The sequence below is a fragment of the Hyperolius riggenbachi genome, chromosome 8 (assembly GCF_040937935.1).
Source record: "Hyperolius riggenbachi isolate aHypRig1 chromosome 8, aHypRig1.pri, whole genome shotgun sequence".
Taxonomy (NCBI): Eukaryota; Metazoa; Chordata; class Amphibia; order Anura; family Hyperoliidae; genus Hyperolius; species Hyperolius riggenbachi.
In genome coordinates, this window is record NC_090653.1 from 292,858,680 (window position 1) to 292,873,468 (window position 14,789).

The 14,789-nt window shown below is 49.4% G+C and overlaps 1 protein-coding gene across 1 annotated transcript; it reads right to left on the reverse strand.

The window, feature by feature from the left end:
- Positions 1-510: 510 nt before the first annotated feature.
- PIERCE1 (piercer of microtubule wall 1) lies at positions 511-9,406 on the reverse strand. Its single transcript, XM_068249943.1, has 3 exons — positions 9,150-9,406; positions 1,956-2,034; positions 511-747 (listed from the first exon to the last, which is right to left on the reverse strand). The coding sequence occupies exons 1-3, from the start codon at positions 9,287-9,289 to the stop codon at positions 562-564; spliced, it is 405 nt and encodes a 134-aa protein (XP_068106044.1). The 5' UTR covers positions 9,290-9,406; the 3' UTR covers positions 511-561.
- Positions 9,407-14,789: the final 5,383 nt, after the last annotated feature.

The following is a 14,789-nucleotide window of genomic DNA, read 5'->3' on the forward strand; positions in this document are numbered from 1 at the left end:
GAATCAAGCCCATAGTCCTAAATTAATAGTAATACTATAGAGAGCCTTTTCATAATATAAACACCTCAAGCAGACGTGGTGACGGAAGGCACAATACAAATTGCTGCATTATTACAAACCAATTGCTGCTGCTGAGTACAAAAAAGCCAATGAGATGCTGCTCAAAATTCCAGCTTGCATGCAAACTATATGCAGCTTTCCATTGTGCCAATCAAATACAATTCCTAATGACTTTGATTGGCCTAGTTGCAAATTGCATGCACGTTTGTATGCAAAACTGAACTTTTAGTATAATCGAAGCTGGGACCTTTGGTAGCCCAGACTTGATTCACCTGAACTGCAATCTTAATAACGATCTCGTGTGTGAAATTGCTGATGCATATACATGGTAGAAAAGGGCAGGGAGGGGCTAATGAGCTCCAAATTTGCATATTGCACCATCCACTTTGGTACTCCTAGGAACCCCAATCAGATGTAGACCTGAGGAGAGAGTGACAGGACACAGCAGAGTGTGGGGACATTGTCTGTATGCGGCGTCACAGCCATGCAGTAGAGGAGGGATCAGGTGTGGGAGGGGCCGTTTGTATTATAACTGCGGTGGAAGTTCAGTCTGTCATTCAAGGTGATCAGATTATCCGGTCCCGTCACGTAGCTCCTCTCTATGTGCGTGTTAAATCCATTGTCCCGGTACATGCCGCACTTTGTAGCCGCCTCTGAAAACTTATCCGAAACCCCTTTAAATGTGGTCTGAAAAATAAAGTAATTTACAGGTCATAACGTTCGCACCAAGGGAAAACGATATTGAAGGATTACTGTATTTTTTTCGGAATATAAGACGCACTTTTTCTCCCCCAAAAAGTGGGGAGAAAAAGTCACTATGTCTTATAATTCAAATGCAGGGAGTCCCTGACTAAAGAACGCCCGCTAATAGGCACAGCCGACAGGACCCCCTGTACTTTGCCCCCTGTTTCCTCCTCCACTCCGTGCAGAGTAATAAGCAGCTGGTAGCAGTGGGTGTGTCTCTCACCTGACAGGAGAACGACCGTTGCAATCAGCAGCTTCTCCTCTCTCTCAGCCTTCCCCTAGTGCTAGCTTTTCCTGATAGCGTCATCACACGCGACCAGCACTAGAGGAACAGTGAGGGAGAGGAGAGTTCTCTGATATCCGCAGGCACGCTCGGATCAGGTGAAAGACGCTTCCACTAACTGCATGGTGGGGAAGGCAGAGGACAAACGAGGACACGGGGACATAAATGGCTCCAAGAAGGATGCAAGCGGAACTGAGGAAGACACAAGGGGGACAAAGGAGGACAAAAAGGGGACACAATAATTGGGGAAGACGATCCACAAGGCACCCCTGCAGCATAGATGCACCAGATGTAATATTTTTTTCGACCTAGTTTTTGTCCTCTAAACCTAGGTGCGTTTTTATGGTTGGGAGCGTCTTATAGTCCGAAAAATACGGGAATTGCAATACACTTGGGTATATTTTCACTTAACAGCCCCTGTAAGTCTGTATATATTACAGCTCAGTTTCCAAACCCAAGAAATCCCTTAGCTGGGCCTCTTTCACAATATGTGCACTGCGCAATAACAACACATTAAGGCAAGCAAACACACTGTCCATGGGCTGCTTCACACAGTATTGTATTCCACAGTGTACTGCACATTTCCGGCAATGTGCGCAATTCGTAGAATGGGCTATGTGGTGATACATCTCTTATAGCTCGCACATACCTCACATCTTTTGGAGCCTAGTGCCCCCCTCCCTTCCCAATACTGTTCCATGGTGTCTAGTGGGCCCCCTCCCTATAGTTCCCTGGTGTCTAGTGCCCCCCTTTGTCCCCTGTACTGTTCCCTGGTGTCTAGTGCCCCCTTCTCTACAATATTCAATTCCTATTCCTCGCTCCCCCTATGCCGCTGGCAATATACATGAACAGACAAGGGGCATCTTACCGGCATCTCGTGCACAGTGGGCGCTCTGCTGCCATAGGCCTGGTTTGTGGTCCTGTACAGCGGGTTGGTTGGCTTGCCTCTGGAAACAAAAGATAGACAGATTATATCAAGTCTGGGTTTATTAAAAGTGGATGTCAAGACTAGAAGAATATCACTAAACGGGGCTCCCGAGACTGCAAGGGTCTTAAAGAACAGAAGAGAACTAAAATTACCCTTTTTTTTGGACCATAAGACGCACCCAGGTTTAGAGGACAAAACCAGGGGAAAAATATATAGTAAACCTGGTGCATCCATGGTGAGGGGGCATCTTATGCATTATGCCCCCTTTGTACCTCATGCCCCCTGTACCTCTAGTGTCTCCCTGTGTCCTCCTGCGTGTCCCCCTTGTGTCCTTCTGTGTCCTCCTCTGTCCCCCTTGTGTCCTCCTCTATGCCTCTCTGTGGCCTCCTTTATGCCTCTTTGTGTCCCCCTTGTGTCCTCCTGCGTGTCCCCCTTGTGTCCTTCTGTGTCCTCCTCTGTCCCCCTTGTGTCCTCCTCTATGCCTCTCTGTGGCCTCCTTTATGCCTCTTTGTGTCCCCCTTGTGTCCTCCTCTATGCCTCTTTGTGTCCCCCTTGTGTCCTCCTCTATGCCTCTTTGTGTCCCCCTTGTGTCCTCCTCTATGCCTCTCTGTGGCCTCCTTTATGCCTCTTTGTGTCCCCCTTGTGTCCTCCTCTATGCCTCTTTGTGTCCCCCTTGTGTCCTCCTCTATGCCCCTTTGTGCCCCCCTTGTGTCCTCCTCTATGCCCCTTTGTGCCCCCCTTGTGTCCTCCTCTATGCCTCTTTGTGTCCCCCTTGTGTCCTCCTCTATGCCTCTTTGTGTCCCCCTTGTGTCCTCCTCTATGCCTCTTTGTGCCCCCCTTGTGTCCTCCTCTATGCCCCTTTGTGTCCCCATCGTGTCGTCCTATATGCCCCTTTGTGCCCCCCTTGTGTCCTCCTCTATGCCTCTTTGTGTCCCCCTTGTGTCCTCCTCTATGCCTCTTTGTGCCCCCCTTGTGTCCTCCTCTATGCCCCTTTGTGCCCCCCTTGTGTCCTCCTCTATGCCTCTTTGTGTCCCCCTTGTGTCCTCCTCTATGCCTCTTTGTGTCCCCCTTGTGTCCTCCTCTATGCCTCTTTGTGTCCCCCTTGTGTCCTCCTCTATGCCCCTTTGTGCCCCCCTTGTGTCCTCCTCTATGCCCCTTTGTGCCCCCCTTGTGTCCTCCTCTATGCCTCTTTGTGTCCCCCTTGTGTCCTCCTCTATGCCTCTTTGTGTCCCCCTTGTGTCCTCCTCTATGCCTCTTTGTGCCCCCCTTGTGTCCTCCTCTATGCCCCTTTGTGTCCCCATCGTGTCGTCCTATATGCCCCTTTGTGCCCCCCTTGTGTCCTCCTCTATGCCTCTTTGTGTCCCCCTTGTGTCCTCCTCTATGCCTCTTTGTGTCCCCCTTGTGTCTTCCTCTATACCCCTTTGTGTCCCCCTTGTGTCCTCCTCTATGCCTCTTTGTGTCCCCCTTGTGTCCTCCTCTATGCCTCTTTGTGTCCCCCTTGTGTCCTCCTCTATGCCTCTTTGTGTCCCCCTTGTGTCCTCCTCTATGCCTCTTTGTGTCCCCCTTGTGTCCTCCTCTATACCCCTTTGTGTCCCCCATGTGTCCTCCTCTATGCCCCTTTGTGTCCCCCATGTGTCCTCCTCTATGCCCCTTTGTGTCCCCCTGTGTCCTCCTCTATGCCCCTTTGTGTCCCCCTGTGTCCTCCTCTATGCCTCTTTGTGTTCTCTTGTGTCCTCCGTTTGTCCCCCTGTGTCCTCCTGTGTCCTCCTCTATGCCCCTTTGTGTCCCCCTGTGTCCTCCTCTATGCCCCTTTGTGTCCCCCATGTGTCCTCCTCTATGCCCCTTTGTGTCCCCCTGTGTCCTCCTCTATGCCCCTTTGTGTCCCCCTTGTGTCCTCCTCTATGCCTCTTTGTGCCCCCCTTGTGTCCTCCTCTATGCCCCTTTGTGTCCCCATCGTGTCGTCCTATATGCCCCTTTGTGCCCCCCTTGTGTCCTCCTCTATGCCTCTTTGTGTCCCCCTTGTGTCCTCCTCTATGCCTCTTTGTGCCCCCCTTGTGTCCTCCTCTATGCCCCTTTGTGCCCCCCTTGTGTCCTCCTCTATGCCTCTTTGTGTCCCCCTTGTGTCCTCCTCTATGCCTCTTTGTGTCCCCCTTGTGTCCTCCTCTATGCCTCTTTGTGTCCCCCTTGTGTCCTCCTCTATGCCCCTTTGTGCCCCCCTTGTGTCCTCCTCTATGCCCCTTTGTGCCCCCCTTGTGTCCTCCTCTATGCCTCTTTGTGTCCCCCTTGTGTCCTCCTCTATGCCTCTTTGTGTCCCCCTTGTGTCCTCCTCTATGCCTCTTTGTGCCCCCCTTGTGTCCTCCTCTATGCCCCTTTGTGTCCCCATCGTGTCGTCCTATATGCCCCTTTGTGCCCCCCTTGTGTCCTCCTCTATGCCTCTTTGTGTCCCCCTTGTGTCCTCCTCTATGCCTCTTTGTGCCCCCCTTGTGTCCTCCTCTATGCCCCTTTGTGCCCCCCTTGTGTCCTCCTCTATGCCTCTTTGTGTCCCCCTTGTGTCCTCCTCTATGCCTCTTTGTGTCCCCCTTGTGTCCTCCTCTATGCCTCTTTGTGTCCCCCTTGTGTCCTCCTCTATGCCCCTTTGTGCCCCCCTTGTGTCCTCCTCTATGCCCCTTTGTGCCCCCCTTGTGTCCTCCTCTATGCCTCTTTGTGTCCCCCTTGTGTCCTCCTCTATGCCTCTTTGTGTCCCCCTTGTGTCCTCCTCTATGCCTCTTTGTGCCCCCCTTGTGTCCTCCTCTATGCCCCTTTGTGTCCCCATCGTGTCGTCCTATATGCCCCTTTGTGCCCCCCTTGTGTCCTCCTCTATGCCTCTTTGTGTCCCCCTTGTGTCCTCCTCTATGCCTCTTTGTGTCCCCCTTGTGTCTTCCTCTATACCCCTTTGTGTCCCCCTTGTGTCCTCCTCTATGCCTCTTTGTGTCCCCCTTGTGTCCTCCTCTATGCCTCTTTGTGTCCCCCTTGTGTCCTCCTCTATGCCTCTTTGTGTCCCCCTTGTGTCCTCCTCTATGCCTCTTTGTGTCCCCCTTGTGTCCTCCTCTATACCCCTTTGTGTCCCCCATGTGTCCTCCTCTATGCCCCTTTGTGTCCCCCATGTGTCCTCCTCTATGCCCCTTTGTGTCCCCCTGTGTCCTCCTCTATGCCCCTTTGTGTCCCCCTGTGTCCTCCTCTATGCCTCTTTGTGTTCTCTTGTGTCCTCCGTTTGTCCCCCTGTGTCCTCCTCTACATGGACACAGTACAGGAAGTCCCAGACATTGCGGCAGGTTGGAGGTTCGTATTGGCGAGCGTTCACAAGTCAGGATCTCCCTGCATTTGGACTAGAAGACGCAGGGACTTTTCCCCACTTTTTGGGGAGAAAAAGTGAGTCTTATAGTCCAAAATATAGAGTAACTAAATTGTAGGACAAAGTACTTAATACAGATGCTGTTGGGGCTGTTCCACACTAAATCAGTAGCATTTTCCTCTCCTCTACATGCGCTTTGCAGTGCAATTAATATGCATTTGGACGGGTTGCACGACATGATGGCCTTTGAGATTCTGATGGAGGAGGGTGGAAAAAACGAATATTGCCGGAGCGTAAGAAAACTGCATAGCACCGCAATTTACAGTATATACTTGCCACGCTAGTTTAAAAAATGCAGCACGTCTGCCATGGTATCGCAGTTATGTGGATGTGTGATTTTGGTTATTCGCCCAATGTCCTCGTGTTTCACAAGCCACAAGTGATCGGAAACCAGGGGCGGAATGAAGAAAATCGGTTGCATTGTGAAACGGTCCCCATCCTGCTAATCCTAGGTCTTCCATAAGTTCCCAGGGGCCATCAAACAACTCATTGAAACTGGGCATGTCTAGTTCCAAATAGTGCTTGCCCAGTAAAGGGAGTGGCCGAGGCAGAGGCGAGAGAGGCTCCAGCCTCAGGGCGCAGTGTAGGAGGGGGGCGCAGGGCGGGGCTGAGGCAGAGGTGAGAGAGGCTCCAGCCTCAGGGTGCAGTGTAGGAGGAGGAGCAGGGCAGAGGCGAGAGGGGCTCCAGCCTCAGGGCGCAGTGTAGGAGGAGGAGCAGGGCAGAGGCGAGAGGGGCTCCAGCCTCACGGCACAATGTAGGAGGGGGAGCAGGGCGGGGCAGAGGCGAGAGAGGCTCCAGCCTCAGAGTGCAGTGTAGGAGGGGGAGCAGGGCGGGGCAGAGGCGAGAGAGGCTCCAGCCTCAGGGCACAGTGTAGGAGGGGGCACAGGGCCGAGACAGAGGCGAGAGGGGCTCCAGCCTCAGGGCACAGTGTAGGAAGTGGTGCAGGGCCGAGGCAGAGGTGAGAGAGGCTCCAGCCTCAGGGTGCAGTGTAGGAGGAGGAGCAGGGCAGAGGCGAGGGAGGCTCCAGCCTCAGGGCGCAGTGTAGGAGGGGGAGCAGGACGGGGCAGAGGCGAGAGAGGCTCCAGCCTCAGGGTGCAGTGTAGGAGGGGGAGCGGGGCAGAGGCGAGAGAGGCTCCAACCTCAGGGCGCAGTGTAGGAGGGGGCGCACAATTCATTCAGCTGTCATTCCCCTATTGTGTTTGAAGCAGAGAGAAATAATAGAAGGGGATACATGGCAGTGACTGCAAGCCAGATAACTAGAGATTAAGGTGTTGGGGGTGCTGGGGTGCCTCTAATGGTGGCCACTAATGATCCAATCTTTTTCATCCAATCTTACCAAATCTATGTAGTAGAAAGGTAAATTGAGTGAATATACTGAATGGATACTTCAGGCAGTTACCTTATATTACATAGAAATGGTAAGATTGGATGAAAAAGATTGGATCATTAGTGGCCACCTTTAGTCTAATAGCAATCAGTGTTTGATGGCTGGGGTGGGAGGGATGGAGGGGCGCACTTTGGTGTCTCAGCCTTGGGTGCTGGAGGACCTTGTCCCGCCTCTGCCCTTGCCTATCCTTCGGGTGCAAGTTCTTCCTTTTACCGGGCACATGTGGTTCGGGAACCCGCGCCTGCCCAGCAAGTCTGCGCTCATGCATGGCCATGGGTTCTTCCGGGTAAAGCTACATACTCACCTCACGCGGCAGGAAGATGCATCTAGCGACATCTCTCTGACGACGAGCGTTCCCTGGTCCATCTTCTGGCCAGTGGGTGTGCGTGACGGTACATGACGGGCGCGAACGAGACTTCAAGCCATCGCAGTACTTTGTGCGGAAGTCGTCAGGGATCTTAAAGATCCGACACGCCATGTCAGTCGTTATTGCCGCGCACCTCTAAATGACGTTCGTGTGATCTCGCGCCTGTACCAACATCGTAAAATCTCAGGAAAGGTGATAACGCACATTAACGCTGAGTTACCGTGGCATTCAGTAGGGGAGCAGGCATGTATTAGCTACAGTCCTCATTCCCATCACTTTAACACCCCCCCCCCCCCCTCCTTCCTACCCTAAAATGCCGCTGCAGCTCAGTGCAGGTCAGGCAGTAGGAGAGCTCTGTGCACGGCGGCACAATGACATCCTAGTGCCGTCATGCACACACGCGCAGAGCGCTCCTGGCCACACCCACCTGCGCACTACCACACTCTGATATTATTATTGATTACCCCAACCAGAGACTAATAATTTCAGCCTTCAGCTAATTGTATGGAGCTTGGAAGTGGGCTAAGCAAATGCCCTTACTGGCATTATTGGTTGGGATTGGGCAGAGCAGGATCATACACAAGGCAACCTAGGCGGGTATCTGGGGCCTAGTGGGTGTTAAAGGGCCCAGCTGCCACTTTCTGTGACCCAACAAGTGCCTCAGGTGACCAAAAGTGAGAGCAAAAGCTACTACTTTGCCTGGAGCCTCATGTCATCTGTATCCATCTCTGGGGCTATTTCCAAGGTCTGTACAACCGGCATTATATTTCCACGAAAGCCAAATCCATTAGCATGTTATTAACCCCCTCTAACAACAGGTAGGTAGTCCTTGCTCTGCGGCAGAAATCATCCACAGGGCAAGCCTAGGCAGTTACCTAGGGCTTGTGGGGGAATCTAGGGGCCTGGTGGATGCTATCCCACTCCAAATCTAACTTTAAGGCTACTTACACACCAGGACGTTGCGTTTAGGGGACGTGCACCTAACGCAACGCCTGGTGGTGTTGGAGCAGGACGCTACCAAGAGCCGCGTTACAAGCAGCTCTTGGTGCACCTGCTCTGTCGGAGGCGCTGCGGAGACCACGTGAGCGGAGCTCTCTGCATCACGTGGTCCCGCCAGCCAATCCACGGCCGCTCCAGGATGTAAACACTGCAAGTGCAGTGAATAATAAGCAGCCATTGCCTGGCTACGTGGCGGCCTCTCCCCGCCTCCTCTCCGCCCATAGAATGAAAAAAAAAAACCTACTGAGCATGTGCAAACAGTCTAACACGGCTTAGCCGTGTATAAAGTACTGCATGCAGTACGTTATTTAGACGTGCTGCGTTACAATGTAACGCAACGTGGGCACTGTGAACAGCCCATTGATTTTTCGTTGGGCTGCGTTGCTGGCTGCTCTAACGTGCGCCTGTAACGTCCCACTGTGACAGCAGCCTTAAAGAAGCAAAGCGGTGGGGAAAAAATGCTATCTTGCCTAGAGCCCCATTCCATCTTAAAGGACAACTGATGCAAGAGTGATATGGAGGCTGCCATGTTTATTTCCTTTGAAGCAATACCAGTTGCCTGGCATCCCTGCTGATTCTCTGCCTGTAATACTTTTAGCCATACCCCCTGAACAAGCATGCAGCAGATCAGGTGTTTCTGACATGATTGTCAGATCTGACAAGATTAGCTGCATGCTTGTTTCAGATGTGTGATTCAGACACTACTGCAGCCAAATAGATCAGCAGGGCTGCCAAGCAACTGGTATTGTTTAATAGGATATAAATATGGCAGCCTCCATCTACCTCTCACTTCAGTTGTCCTGTAATCCTTTTCTGCTCTGTAGAGGTAAGTACACATTGAAGGGTGTCAGGGTTTCTACAATCTCACTTATATAACATCTGCCTGCGCTCAGCCATTTGTAGAGTCGCACGCCTTGTGCGTATTTACGTATTTTCTGGCCCAATAATCGCACCAGCGGTCGCATATGAGAGATTATATGACTGGCTCACCTGTATCCGCCTCCCCACGTCTCCGGGTGGTTAAACTTAGCGGGTAAGTCCGGCTGGATGCGGTAAAAATCGCTGGTTTGGGGGTACGTTGCGCCCTGCGGATCATCGGGTGCGATCTGCGGAGGGGCGTGGTCGGCCATTTGCCTCTCTGGACCTGAAATGTGGAAAGGTTGAGCTCTAGAGAGGCCTACAAGAACCAGCACTTCCTCCTGTTGTTGTGGATGGGACTCCCTGGATACTGTTGCCAGGAGACAGCTAGATGGCAACAAAGTAGCTTGTTACAGGAAGTGCTCTGACACTGATCCCAGGCAACCTCTTACCTGCAGTGCTATAGAAGGCCACTAGAGGGAGCGCATGTATTATTATAACCTGAATAGTACAAGGCGTGTGCTTACAGTGAATGTACATTTTTACCATTCACCTGTACTGTTATAATGGACATAATCATTATCATTTCTGTTACCAGCAGCAACATTAAAGTGAATTGTAAGGTACGTATAATTAACCACTTCCACACCATGAAATGTTGTGCTGATCGGTGCTGCGTGGGCTCTCCAGCCCACAGCACAGATCAGCTAGCAGCCAGGGCGATCAGACTTCCCCCCTTTTTTCCCCACTAGGGGGATGTCCTGCTGGGGGGGTCTGATCGCCGCCGGCTGCTTGCGCTTGCGGGGGGGGCTCTTCAAAGCCCCCCTCCGCAGCGCTTCCTGGCCTCCTTCCCCTTCCCTCCCTCTCCCTCCCCCTGTGAGCGGCGCAGGATGGATTTCCGTCCTGCGCCTGATGGGATAGGCTTTAGCCTATCAGATGCCGGTGATCCCCGGCCAATCAGAGGCCAGGGATCGCCGATCTCCTCTACGGCGCTGCTGCGCAGCAGAGCCGTATACATGTAAACACTGAGGAAGATCTTCCCCGTGTGTTTACATTTACCCTGCGAGCCGCCGATCGGCTCGCAGGGTGTTCACGGAGACACCCTCCGGGAACTGACATGGAACGGCCGCTCATACGAGCGGCCGTTTCCATGGTATACACTTCAGGATTCAGTGGCGTATATATACGCACCGAGAATCCGGAAGTGGTTAATAGAATATTTGTAGCAAACTTAGCAAAGTTATATAGTTTGTTTTTTAAATAATATTGCATCATTCTGTCATGTTTGCAAACCGCTCTCTCCAAAACAGAGCTGAGATAATGACCCTTTGAGCTTTCCTGCAGTAAAACCTTATCTCAAAGTGTCTCTCATTGTTTCTTGGCTGTTTAACTGCTGTGAGAGTTATGTGGAGGCTGCCATATTTATTTCCTTTTAAGCAATACCAGTTCCCTAGCAGCCCAGCTGGTCCATTTGGCTGCAGTAGTGTCTGATTAACAGCAGAAACAAGCATTCAGCTAATCTTTCAGATCTGACAAAGTCAGAAATAGCCAAACTACTGCATGCTTGTTCAGGGTCTGGTTTAAAGGTATTAGAGGCAGAGGATCAGCAGGGCTGCCAGGCAACTGGTATTGTTTAAAAGGAAATCAATATGGCAGCCTCCATATCCCTCTCACTTCAGTTGTCCTTTAAAGAGAGTCTGAAGCGAGAATAAATCTCGCTTCAGAGCTCATAGTTAGCAGGGGCATGTGTGCCTCTGCTAAACCGCCACTATCCTGCGGCTTAACGGGGGTCCCTTCACCCCCAAATCCCCCTCGGTGCAGCGGGGGAGAGCTTCCTGGTTGGGGCAGGGCTAACCGCCGCAGCCCTGCCTCACTCGCGTCTATTAGACGCGTATCTCCGCCTCTCCCCCGCCCCTCTTAGTCTTCCTTCACTGAGAGGGGCGGGGGAGAGGCGGCGATGCCCCGCTGATAGACGCGCTGTGAGGCAGTGCTGCAGCCATTAGCCCTGCCTCCAGGAGGAGCAAAATCCACGACCAATTTGGTCGTTGATTTTGCGGGGGGGGGGTTTGGGGGTGAAGGGACCCCCGTTTAGCCGCGGGATAGCGGCGGTTTAGCAGGGGCACACATGCCCCTGCTAACTATGAGCTCTGAAGCGAGAATTATTCTCGCTTCTGTGTCTCTTTAAGTGCTTAAAAAAACAGGACTGTTTTCCCCCCAAGCTGGTTGAAGAGCTCAAAGAAGCTATTTTGCATAGATAACAACTGAAGTTTCTTAAAGAGACACTGAAGTGTCTTTTTTTTTGCCTTATTTTTGTATGCAGCCAGCTTCAGCAATCGATTCCAAGCAGATTTGCCGCATTCCCGTGGTAGAACGACGTAAATAGCCCAGCAAAGTTCCACGACTTTACAAGTGGCAGATTTAGCTGCCTCCTCTCCAGTCAATCTCCGCCTCTCCCTGTCCCTCTCAGTGACAGAAGACTGAGAGGGGTGGGAGGAGGCGGAGATCAGTGGAAAATGACTGGAGAGGAGGCGGAGCTACTGCGCACAGCTCTGTCTCATCCAGGAAAAAAAATATGCAAGCCAGGAAAGTTGTGGAACTTTCCTGGGCTATTTATTGGACAAAAATAACTTGTTCTGCTGTGGGAATGCTGCCAATCCGCTTGGAACTTAATTCTGAAGCTGGCTGCATACGAAAATAAGGTAAAAAAAATGACACTTCAGTGTCTCTTTAACTCTTCCTGTACTGGAAAACAATATGAGACTCTTCTCTTTGTTACTAATGTTCTATTTCTTAGCTGTACTACAGATACAATTCATTATATCATAAGTTTATTTTTGCGTCTGGGTTGCTTTAAATTATGCATTTTAATCATTTGTATTATCATTTATGCATATGTGTATCAGCGCCAAGGAAACAAAGTGGCCGCTGCTGAGAGAAGAACGATGTCCAGAGTTCACAAACAGATAAATTATATATGCTCAGCGCAGAGTCCAAAAACAAAAGACGAGTCTTCAGCAAAGGATAAAAGCAGGCAAATCTCCACCACAATAAATATGGAGGTCACGGCACAGCTCTGCAATCATGGATACCCAAAAAAGGAAAGAGGCTTACCAGCTGGTGACAACCCACATTATAAGGTTGTATTAACGCTTTGGTAGGACATCAGGAAGCAACAGTCTGTCCAGGATCCACCAATTCAGCAATGATTCATCTCACGAATGGATATCAGTAAACATCATAAAAAACAAACAAACGGCAACTCTAAGTGTAAACCGTTTAATATAGAGTTTTCATAGTAAAAACAGCTTAAAAATAGCATAAAAATAGCATAAAAACAAAACTTACATACGGGGCCCATGCAATGGGAACCCCGAGAAAGTTGCACACGTGTATGGGTCAGCGGTAAAGGACAGTATGAAGGTGCCGCCTGTCTCCTTCCCGACCGGTTTCGCAAACTAGCGTCATCAGGGGATTAAGGATACAAGCGGCTGGCACCAAATATATAAACTTTTACAATAAAGAAAGGGGTGGGGCTATGAACACCAACAGTCAAGACCCCTCCAATAGAGTATAGATCAGACTCTACTAGGAGAGTGACTATAACCCAGATCAATACACATTGAAAACAATGGGATATAAGATTAGAAGCTTGAAGTCTCCAGTGGCTAGACAGCACAGTGGTCAAGGGCCCTGTCTCTGACACAGGAATCCCAGGTTCAAGTCCCGGCAGCCAACCCTGTTTTTTTTTTTTTTTTTTTTTTTTTTTTTTTTTTTATACTATAGTATGCAATACATACTGGCATATATAAAACCAGAAAGTGCACATTATAGAAGGTGAATAAGTGAAAAATTACCTAGACAGAGCCAGATAGATATTAAGTGAAAGCCAAGGTCCGAGAATACAGAACTGAATAGTGAATAAATGGCCGGCATAGGGAACTTACAAAGAGGAAAAACATAGTCCTCCCAATAGGATAGACAAACAGCGCATAGCTGCATTGCACGTCATCTACAACGCCTAAGCGGCAGAACGACATACATGTATAAAGTTGATGCAAAAAAAAAAAAAAAAAAAAAAAAAAAAATTTAAAAATTATAAAATGCGTCATTAGTAACGCTAGGGGGGCAAAGTGCCACATATGCGTAAAATTCATGCGGCAATGCGTGTAAAGTGCACAAACCCAATTTATGCAGGGATACACTTGGACTATATAAAACCGTGTGTAAAACGTATGCATAAAACGTATGAAATATATGAGATTATGCATGCGCCATTATTAATCGTGAAAGAAATGTAATAATCAACGCTATCACGTGAATGAGAGGTACACCGAGAACATAAAAGGACTCATACGTACCAATGAAAAATGGTGCACATGCCCACGTGACAGGGGGACGTGTAAAGAGAAGTAGAATACTAGTGAGCTCCTTATAGGAATGTGCATAATATTTCGCGCATAGACGCGTCGAATAAATAAGAATGTACGAGAAGGAAACAAGAGTGAGAGAAAGAAAGGTCCCATTAACCAATGTCGAAAGAAATTACCAGTGAGACAATTCCCCCATCTAAACTTTTTCGGGAAATATATACAGTACATATATATACACATATACATAGTCGAGGGAATACCACACCAGATATGCCAGTAAGTATAGCAAAAGGTTATACAAGTGACCTTAAAAATAATATTAAGCAAGTAGGCCAAGCAGACCGACACACATGTACAATCACAGAGTAAAAGTATCAAAAATTATAAACAGTCATAAAAATTATGAATTATTAATAAAACAATTTACATCCAATTCAACATTCAGCCCATCTAGGCGTAGTGTTCGCAGTTTGAAAATCCATTCGGTTTCTAGTCGTGAGACATCTCTAACCCGATTTTGGCCTCTCCAGTTTTTCTTAATGCTATCTATAACGCAGTATTTCAAAAGGGAAGGGTCCTTATGATGTGTGGTAGCAAAATGTTTGGGTACTGGATGTCCCATAGATCCCTTACTGATCAGGTAGATGTGTTCCCCCAGTCTTTCCTTAAAGGATCTGGTAGTTCTATTATCTAGTATTATCATTTAGGCCTCTTGCACAGCGGGACGTTGCATTTGATGCGACATTAAAGTCGCACAACGTGCCCCTAACGCAACGCATGTAGATTATGAAATTGCAGGTTATTTTGCATTGCGTTATGTGTCTCTTGGTGCGCCGTTTTCGTCGCACAGTGATGGAAAGGAAACGGAGCATGCGTTACATTTAAAAAAACAAACCACTACTGAGCATTTGCAACACACATAACGCAGCAGATGTATTGCTAAACACAGAGCATGCAGCACTTTCTAATAAAGCCTCATGTTACACACAACGCAACGTGTGCACTGTGAGTGTCGCACAGACTTTGTATTGCTGTGCGTTACTCTGCGTTAAAGTATTTTATAACGTGCGACTTTAACGTCCCCCTGTGAAAGAGGCCTAAAAGCCCTCTTTAAATAGAATATATGTGCAGCTATACACCTCACCTGAGCTGGAAGTTACTCCCATGATGCATTGTGTGAATCATTCCTTGTTGTCCCCGGGCAGAAGTGATGGATCATGGGAGTAACTTCTCACATGCAGCTTGAATACTTGCAAATACTCTCTGTTGTAAGAAGGTAACATTTTCCTTAACGCCTATGTCCGGTTTCCCCGGGGTTCCCCTTTTAATCGCTTCCAAGATCCTTGTGTGACCCGCACTGATAAGAAATTACAACTATAAAACACTTTCTTAGCAGAAAATG

Excerpts from the sequence above, each read along its gene's own strand:
- PIERCE1 (XM_068249943.1), bottom strand. The coding sequence starts at position 9,289 with ATGGCCGACCACGCCCCTCCGCAGATCGCACCCGATGATCCGCAGGGC. Across the intron at positions 2,035-9,149 it reads ACGTGGGGAGGCGGATACAG|AGGCAAGCCAACCAACCCGC; the intron begins GTGAGCCAGTCA and ends TTTTGTTTCCAG. Across the intron at positions 748-1,955 it reads CCACTGTGCACGAGATGCCG|ACCACATTTAAAGGGGTTTC; the intron begins GTAAGATGCCCC and ends TTTATTTTTCAG.